At 37.6% G+C, this 10,159-nt stretch overlaps 1 protein-coding gene across 5 annotated transcripts in view; it reads right to left on the bottom strand.

Annotated features, from left to right (window-relative positions):
- Window positions 1–10,159, bottom strand: part of NASP (nuclear autoantigenic sperm protein) — a 29,603-nt gene that overhangs the window by 11,990 nt on the left and 7,454 nt on the right. For all 5 annotated transcript variants that reach the window (XM_075555548.1, XM_075555549.1, XM_075555551.1 and 2 more), the window contains 2 exons: window positions 6,354–6,404; window positions 5,497–5,607 (listed from right to left, as the gene is read on the bottom strand). In XM_075555548.1, coding sequence (XP_075411663.1) covers window positions 5,497–5,607; window positions 6,354–6,404 — 162 coding nt within the window. The remainder of the gene's footprint in view (window positions 1–5,496; window positions 5,608–6,353; window positions 6,405–10,159) is intronic.

Here is a 10,159-nt window from a genome sequence, read left to right as displayed (position 1 = left end):
CCCTCATGGCTCAATGTTCACCCAATCAAGAGGTCTATAAAAGGAACAGTAACACTAGGAAGGTATGTACAACCTTAGAATAATCAGCCATTTAAGAATCAAAGGGGCAACATTATTCAAAGACTAAGTTCAGAAGAGTTAAGAAGACAGCATAAATAGAAAATACAGGGAGGAAGTGGAATAAGTAATGTTACATTATGGGGATTGCAATGAATGACATGAAACAAAGCAGGTACAAACTGAATAGTAAATGGATTTTCTCAGTAACCTTCACCAAATTCACAATTATTTTTTTAAGAAAATGATACCTTCCTAATAAAATGTGAAAAAATAAGAGGAGAAAAAAAGAAAATGATTAGGGCAAAGAATGTACAGATGTTCTTTATACAATTGATGTATGTATATGTATGGACTGTGATAAGAGTTGTATGAGCCCCTAATTAAATGTTTTAAAAAAAAGAAAATGATACCTCTTCAGTCCATGCTAATTAAACACTATTAAATCCCCTTCTAATAAAGGGAAAACAATTGCTTTATATATATATATATATATGATGGAATGAGGCAAACAATGAGGTTTGATAATTTTTTAATGAAAACATGGTTACCTCCACACAATTCACAATAAAAATTAAAAAAACAAAATCCTTCAATAAAGCCAGTTATTTCTTTTCAATTATTTCTTATCTGTCAGGTTTAAAGGGACTTTTAGAAACAAGGCATAAAGTTAAAATTGCATGTTCTTAGAGATACCAACTTGCTACAGTTAATATATACAGCCAAATAGCATTAGTAAGATTCTGCTCTAAGACTAGGAGCAGAGGTGTCAATACAGTCCAGAATATAGGACAAACATGCTCTGGAGGAAAGCAGCACTATGGTTTAAGAGCATTGCGCCTAAGATCAGAATGCTTAAGTTCAAATTTCACCTCTGCCACATGAGTTAATATATGTAACAACATTTAAAAACCTTATTTACAAATCCAGTAAGAAGCATATTAAGTTTTAGTTTTTTTGTTTTTAAGTTTTAGTTATTAATACCTAAATAGGTCAGGGGCAGGAAAGACATTACAAAAGTGTGAGAAATGAAAAAGAAAATGTAGCACTGTCAAAAAAAAACACTTTATTCATAGTTAAGAAAAAGCCATGCGAAGTACTGATGGCATATGAATCAATTAAAATCACTTATAGAAAAAATAAAAATAAATCATGTATAGAAATTAATCAAAATCATGAGTGGTATTTTTTTTCTTTTTTTTTTGAGTGGTATTTTTTTTAAAGAATAGTCTACTACATTAGAATAATGCTTTTCCAATATTGTTCTTATATTCTACAACTGGGAAGACAAACTGAATAGCCTAAATATGCTTATCATAATTACTTAATTTTAAAAACTTCCCCCCAAATAAATAAGTAAAAAGAGGAGCTGATACCAAAGGCTTAAATGGAGACCAAATGTTTTCAGAATGATGACGGCAACGAATGTACAAATGTGCTTGCCACAATTGATGTATGTATGGATTGTGGTATGAACCCCCAATAAAATGACTTAAAAAATGAAAAAGAAAAAAAAAACTTCCCAATCTAGGATAACTATCTGTTTTAATACCCCCCACCAAAAGTGACAATAAATACTTAGCAGCTGATGACATTTGGGTTCTGCCCCTAGCACCAGAGGTACAGAGGAAGTGTTAACATGCCAGAAAGCAGACAAGAGATTATTATAGACACGTAGACTAAGAGAAGTGGCGTTGAAAACCATAAATGTTCGTGAAAAGCACTGATTTCATAAGACTTAACAACTATATATAAGAAAGGAGCCCAAAAGGGATGTTCTACCTATCTTATAATCAACTTAATGAAAGTCGGTGAGCTATATAAAGAATGAAATGAGGCAGAGACAATCATAAAAGAAAATTATGGTAGCTAAAATGAGGGAAGAGCCCTGGTGATGTACTAATTAAATGTTGGGCTGCTAACTACAAAATCAGCAGTTCAAAACCACCAGCCAGCCTCTCAGAAGAACAAAGAGGCTTTCTTACACCTGTAACGTGCTAAAGTCTCAGAAACTCACAAGGGCACTTTTGGCTTGCTATGAGTCAACATCAACTCAATTAACAATGTTTTTTCTTTAATTGGTTTATAAGGAGCCCTGATGGCACTGACAGGCAAATACTGGACTGCTAACCTCAATGTGAGTGGTTCCATCCCACCAGCTACTCTGCATGATAAAGAGCTACAGCTTCAGAAACTGTACCACTGGTTCTCAACCTGTGACGTGAGCCCTATGGGGGTCGAACAACTCGTTCACAAGGCACCCAATTCATAACTGATTATCAATTGTTAGTGGTAGTCTCTTAAGAGAAAATCAGCTCAAATCAAGCCACCAGGGGTGGGATATTTTTTTAATCACTTTTTTGCCCTTGAAGCACTAATACTAATCTGCTGCCCCAAAATATACCATATACACCCGACTTAAATATCAGCTGAGGTGCCTTATTTTACCACAAAAACTGCAATAAAAATGTGCTGAAAAATTCAGCTTATACATGAGTATATATGGTAGAAACGTATGGCTACCTGGTGGTAGCTGCCAAATTCAGTGAAAACAATAAATGGAACTAAAAATGTATAGTATGAAAAACTGTGGTAACACACCATTAGCCAAAGTAGTGTGACCAACCATCATAGGCTTCTTAGCACTGAGGAGTTTCACAGGGCACTCAACCAATGCTAGGCCATGGAGTCGATTCTGACTCATAGTGACAACCCTATTAACACAGGGTAGAACTGCCCCTGTGAGTTTTAGAGACTATACCTCTTTACAGAAGTAAAAAGTCACATCTTTCTCACTCGGAGCAGCTGGGGGTTTTGAACTACTGGCCTTGCAGTTAGCAACTCAACTCATAACCACTGCACCAACAGGTATCCCTCATAGGACACTAAGAGTACTAAAGTCAGTAACCTCTTCAACAAACCCAAATTAGGGGCATTTGGGGAGGGAATTACCTTAGGAAAAATGGCTGAAACTGTTCATTGATAATTAGATCTCATAGTTCTAGTAACAGCAATAAACTACATGGAAAACAATCAAATCTCTTAACAATCAAATCTTTAAAAAGCTTTTGACTTCACTTTTTGTTATGAAACATTTAACTCAAAAAATTAAAGAGAAATACAAACACGGTATCACCCCCAACCACACTGACTTTTGACAAAATTCAAGAAAAACACAGGTGAGTATGGATAGATTGGAATGCGTTCACATTGCTGGTGGGATTGTAGAATTCTATAGTCATTATGGGAATCAGTATGACATTTCCATAAATGCAAATCCAAGACCTTATGATCCAGCAATATTTCTATGGGGTATATACTCAGAAGAAATTAAGCACATAATACAAATAGACAGATGTACACCTATCTCAGCAATTTCCACAATAGCAAAAACATAGAAACTATAGAGGAATGGAAAAACAAGTCCAGGTATATTCGTACTATGGAGTTTTATACATAATAAAAAATAATGATAATTCTCTTAAACACAGCAGGACATGGTCAAAACTAAGATACTATTATGCGTAGAAAACTCAGTCAATTTTTAAAAGATAAACAATATAACTATTGCTATAAGGAAAAACAAAGAGGAAATGTGGTTTAATACATCAATAGACAACATTTTGACAACTATGAAGAGGCTAAGAATGGGGTTGGCAACAAAAATGGGGAGACACAGGGGAGTGGGGGGGAGACAATAACAAAAAATTGGAGGGTTTAGGCAAGTCCCACCACAAAATGCGACATTCTTTCACAGACCCATAGCGCTGCAGGGGACAACACTGGAGACACGGTGCTGGAATTATGCCTGTCTGCCCCTAGCCCCTGTGCAAAACTTGAAGGGAGCGCAACAGAGCTAGAGAAGCAAAACAACAAGGTTCCTGAAGAGTCCCAAAAATAGACCCGACTCCGAGGGGCAGGGCTTGGCACCTCATCAGACTCGGAAAACATACTTAAGGGTCAGCAGACAGACCTGGAACTATTTATAGGCCCTTCTTCCTTTTTTCATGTCTATCTATTATCAATAAGTAAGATAAACAATCCCAAGGAGAAAACAACAGGACAGTTCTGGGGGGACAGGAGAGAGGGGGAGGTGGGGGAAAGGGAGGGGTAGCCAACAAACCCAGGGACAGGGAACAATAAAAGATATAAAATCAATGGCAGGAGGATGTAGAATGCCTGGTAGGGTTTAATAAAGTACAATGTAGCTGAAAGGAATCACTGAGAGTCAAATGAAGGGTAAACATGAGAGTGGGACAGGAGTAAAGTAAAAGGAAATAGAGGAAAAAACTAGGAGGCAAAAGACATTTGTAGAGGTATAAATATATTTATGTATGTATGTACATATATTAATAATGATAGGGATATAGGTCTATACACATACATATATTTATATGATAAGTAAGTATCAAGGTAGCAGACAGACCTTGAGCCTCTACTCAAGTCTTCGCTCAATGCAAGAACACTTTGTTCTAATAACCTGGCATTTTGTGATGCTCACTTTCCCGACATGATCACTGAAGTCAAAATGGGTGCATAAGCAAATGTGGTGAAGAAAGCTGATGGTTCCCAGCTATTAAAAGATACAGCATCTGAGGCTTTAAAGGCTTGAAGTTAAACAAGTGGCCATCTAGCAGGGAAGCAACAAAACCTACATGGAAGAAGCACACCAGTCTGTGTGATCATGAGGTGCGGATGGATCAAGTATCAGGTAACAAGACCCAAAACAAAAAATCATATCAATGTGAACAAGGGCGTGTCATCGGAGTGGAGGCCCAAAGCCCATCTATAAATAAATGGGCATTCCCTCACAGAAAGGTCACAAGAAGGGTTGAGCCAGTCAGGGTGCAGTACAGCACCGACAAAACACACAACATCCTCTAATTCTTTAATGTTCCCCAACCCCACCATTATAATTCCAGATCTACCTTACAAATCCAGCTAAATCAGAGAATGTGAAGGGAAATAGCAGATGGTGTAAGATATGAAAATAAAAATTTATCAAGGGGTCACAAGAGGGGCAGGTGGGGAAGGTGGGGAAAAAAGAACTGATAACAAGGGCTCGAGCAGAAAGAAAATGTTTTGAAAATGATGATGGCATCATATGTACAAATGTGCTTGATACAACTCATGCATGGATTGTTATAAAAGCTGTAAGAGCCCCCCAATAAAATGGTTTTTTTTAAAAAAGAGGGTTTAACATGAAAAAAACGAAGTAAAAAATGCTTCCAGGAAGAAAAAAAAGACTCCAGATTCCTTATTCCTCAGCTCTAAATATTGGTCTGAAGGGCAAAAAAAGTAAAAGTAAAAACAGTGGACTTGGAGTCTTCAATGACATACAAGTTCATTCCAAACAACCAAAAAAATTAAGAATTTAATATATCTAAAGTGATTTTAAATAAAATGTAGTAAAAATCGTTAAAAACAAACAATACTTACAAAAGACTAGCTGCTTCCTGAAATGCATTGACAGCTGCTGGAATATCGCCCATCACCAGATGTTTCTGTCCTAAACCCAATAGTTTTTTGGCTTCATTATCCACATCCAAACTGTAAAAAAAAAAAAAAAAAGTATATTTTCACCTGTAGCCTGCTGTTTAAATCAACTTTTTAAAAAACACTTATCACATTGAAAGACTAATTGTTTCTTTAAATCACTGGCCTATGTGGCAAGGGCAAGTAAATTCATACTTTATCACCATAAAACCAAATTTCAAAGTCATCATTCTCAGAAGCTTGAGTAGGCTATTTTCTCTTAAAGGACTACTTGCTTACATAACCTAAATGTAAATACTGCAGATATTTGCTAGTCACATTTTTTTACTCATTGTACTTATCTCTAGAGTTAAAAGGCACTGATCACATAAAGAGGGAGAAGTTAATGTGAAAACAGCTTAATCACAGTACTCAACAAATTGAAATGGCAATCTTAAAAAGCAGAGATCCTATCGCTTCATGGCCTTTTGGCTTAAGATCAAGTATAGTAAAAAGCAGAGATCCAAATAAGAAATAATTAAAAACTAAGAATTTGTTGAATGTGTACTGAGCAAGAAGCATAAATACATAATTTTTCATTCTAATATTGTTTCCCCCCCTAATATTCTTAATAAATGCAAAGACCCATTTTAACACATCAGGATCCTTTACTTTAAATTATAGGGAAGTACCTTAATGTCTACTGCTTTTACTATCAATTTGAAAATAATGAAAGAAATTTTCCTCAAGTTATATTATAGCTTTAAAGTTACATTTCAAATAAGAATCTGATTGATCCATATAAACATGAACCATCTTACCTCTCCACTTTTTCTGCAGAGGTAGAAGGAGCTGGAGCATCATCTTCAATTCTATAATAAAAGGGAGAGTCAAAATACAAGATATTTTGAGCCACATTTTAGACTTAACTACCAACTTTTTACCAAAAATGAAAACAAAATTGATAGTTTTGATTTTGAAAAAATTTCCTGTTATCTTTTAAACACATTGTAGCTATCTTGGCTGAAAAGACCTGTAACAATGGTTCTTCAACCTTCCTAATGTCGCAACCCTGTAATACAGTTCATGTTGTGGTGATCCCCCCCAACCATAAAATTATTTTCATTGCTACTTCATAACTGTCATTTTGCTGTTATGAATTGGGCGACCCCGTGAAAGGGTTGTGTTTCGGACCACCCCCACAAGGGGCTGAGACACACAGGCTGAGAACCACTGGCTTAGAATAACCAGACTAAAAGCATTAAGCACACCTAGCATTCAGACTGACATTGAAAATCCACTTCCCTCTGAAAATAGCAGAATAGAATGCTTAGAGGTTGGTCCCTCAGCCAAAATAACCACTTCACAGGATAAATGGAACAAACTATTTTCTAACTGAAACCTCAGGGGGAAAAAATTATCCAGCACCCCCTAGGAATTAAAAGCATACTGTAGGCCATGTGCATGCGCCCACCCTGCCCGCACCCCCACCCCACACACACACTGGGGTAGTACCTCCTACTTTGGAAAACATGAAACACAAACATCAGCCAGGAGAGGGGGGTTGAGGGGGAGACAAAAACTCAATTCTGACTCATAGTGACCCTAACAGGACAGGGTAGAACTTCCTCCGAGGGTTTCCAAGATTATACTTCTACAGGTACGTAAAGCCTTATCTTTCTCCTAAGCAGCAGCAGGTGGTTTTAAACTGCTAACTCAGAATGGTTTTAAACTGCCACAAGGAATCCCAGGGATAAAGAGACTGGTATTTTTCCTAGATGAGTCCAAATCCTACAGACTAGTGTGCTTGTCTAGATATATAGTTGCTAAGTCTGTCAGTCCTGAAGGACCAAATGAAAAAAACCCTATGGTTTTTGGTGCTTCTGGTTATGGCCCTCTCACATCAGCAGCTTTAAAGAAAAACTAGTCTCTCATTCTATCAAGTTTGTATAGCTGATTACAAGGATAATGGAATCACGCTGACCATATACAATTAGAATACAAACTCTTCAAATATAATTTGGAGAAGTCACTAGATAGATGGCTGCAGCTTTCCCTGAAATCTGAAAAAAAATCACATTTCCATTGACCTTAACATGAACAAAATTAAGAAAATTATTTAAATTATAAAACTTGAATGGAAAAAACCTAGAGTGCAAATGTACAAAAAGTAAAGTGAGAATTGAAATTATTGTCCAAGAAGCAGAGAGACAGCAACATGCCACATTATACTGAGCTTCTGAAACAAAGACAGAGACCTAATAAAACACAGGTGATAATTTTGGAACTGAGCTTCACAGGAAAATATAATTAATAGATAGATAGAGGTGAATTCAAAATGTAAATAAAATAAAAAAGGAAAGGATAAGAAGCTGAACAAAGCTGTAAGGGAAAAAGCCAAAAAGATGAGTTATTGACTAGCCCAAGGTAGTGTGGCCCTCTTGAACTTTTGCAATCTGTATTCCTGACTGGGACACCAAAGAATTAAGAGGTGCAAGATGAGATCCTCCTCCCTTGTTCCCCACACCTGATGATCCAAAGGGTGGCAAGCTGCCCACTCAGCCACAGGTGACATACTCCTGCTCTGAGTTCAGAACCGTGTCCTTCTGGATCTCATGCAGGATGCCCCACCCCACTGTACAAAGGAGCTGGAACTCCCCCTTAACAGATAGCCAAACAAGTGCTGGATCATTAGCCATCCCTGCACATATGAGGACTCCTTCCATAACCAGTGATCCTGCCCCCAACTGTCTTCGGAGTCTGAAAGAATTCCTCCAACAAACAATACATCGGCTACCATCTGAACCTGCACGAATAAGAACAGTAAGACCAAAGCAAAATTAATGTTTTTGAATTACGATGGGGGCAATTATTGAAAATATCATGAACTGCGAGAAGAACAAACAAGTACAGCCAGAATGTTCCTTAGAAGTGAATTTGACACGCTATCAACAGAGACCAGTCCCTGGAAAGAAACATGCTTAGTAAAGTGGGAAGAAGATATGGTAGCTCCAACAATGGGCATTAAATAGCAAGGAGGATCGCAGGACCAGGCAGTACATTATTCTGCTGTACAGAGCTGCTATGAATTGGAACTGATTGACTAGCATCTAAAAAGAAGTCACTTTTGTAGGATGCCATATCATTGCATTATCTTGAGGCAGGTTAGGTAGGTTTCAAGACAGACTGAACTTAAATGACTTCATAGACCAATCCTATGCACTTGGTACTAATTAAAAATTCTTACTCAAATATCAAGACCAAGGTAGTTAGACTTGATGGGACCTGAACAAAGAGATGTACAGATAGAGATCTACAGCGTTCTCTTTAGTCTGTGCCTGAACTACTGCTTAGCTTATGCATGAGAAAATGAGTGAAACATGGAAAAGTATTACCGCAAAGAGTAAGTTATCATACAGACTTTACAATAGTTCTTTTTCAGTCAGGTGAACAGATCTGTTATCACATAGAATCTTCAGAAGAAAACTGCTTAGCAATGAAGCCAAACTGCTCTTAGGTGCCATCATGTCAGTTCCGGCTCATTACAAGCCTACTTACTGCAGAAGAAAACACTACCTGATTCTGTGCCATCGTCATAATTATCCTTATGTTTGAGGCCATCGGTGCAGCCCGTGTCAGCCCTTCTCAAGTCTTCCTCTTTTTCAATGCCTCTTCACTTTACCCTATCTGATGCCCCTTTCCAGGGACTGCTCTCCTGATGTGTCCAAAGTAGTATATGCAATGAAGTCTTTTAACATCCTCATTGTTCCATCCCCCCACACCCCCCACCACACACAAACATCCACAACCCAGGTGAGGTTCTGTGCCTCCTGGCTTCTAAGGAGCATTGTGGCTGTACTTTTTCTAAGATCTGTTTGTTCTTTTTGGCAGTCCGTGGTACTTTCAATATTCTTCACCAGCTCCATAATTCAAATACATCAATTCTTCTTGTCTTACTGATTCAATATCCAAATTCCATGTGCCATGAGATGACTGGATCAGAGGCACCTTTGTCCTCCAAGTAGCATCCTTGCTTTTCAACACGTGCAGATTTACCCGATGCAATGTGTTACTTGATCTCTTGGCTGCTGCTTCCATGAGCAGTGATTATGAAACCAAGACGAAATCCTTGACAACCTTAGTCTTTCCTCGTTTTACCACAAGGAGCTTGGTGGTGTAGTGGCTAAGCAGGAGCCCTGGTGGTATAGTGGAGCACTGAGCTGCCTACCGAAAGATAGCAATTCAAAACTACCAGCTGCTCTGCAGGAGAAAGGTGAACTTTCTACTCCTGTAGTCTCAGAAACCCACAAAGCCAATTCTACCATATCCTAGGGTTGCTTTGAGTAGGAATTGACTCAATGGCAATGAGAAGCCAAGCTAGTCAAAATGGAATAATGACTGTCCTATTTCTTTTCAAAAGCAGTTACTTCCCCTTACTTGCTAAGTCAGCAATTTTATCCCAAACCTACAAATTATTTTTCAAGATATCTGAAAGAGAACACTAAATAGCCATTGTCTTAACTTCATAATATGGCTAACAAAGAACTAGGAGTAAAGATATATAGAAGCATTGTTTATTTTCTTGTTTTTATGATCATCTATCAATCCATCTGTAAGCTGGAAATCT

The sequence above is a fragment of the Tenrec ecaudatus genome, chromosome 1 (genome assembly GCF_050624435.1).
Source record: "Tenrec ecaudatus isolate mTenEca1 chromosome 1, mTenEca1.hap1, whole genome shotgun sequence".
NCBI classification, from domain to species: Eukaryota; Metazoa; Chordata; class Mammalia; order Afrosoricida; family Tenrecidae; genus Tenrec; species Tenrec ecaudatus.
The sequence above is the reverse complement of the archived record's forward strand: the minus strand, read 5'-3'. Positions and strand labels throughout refer to the sequence as shown.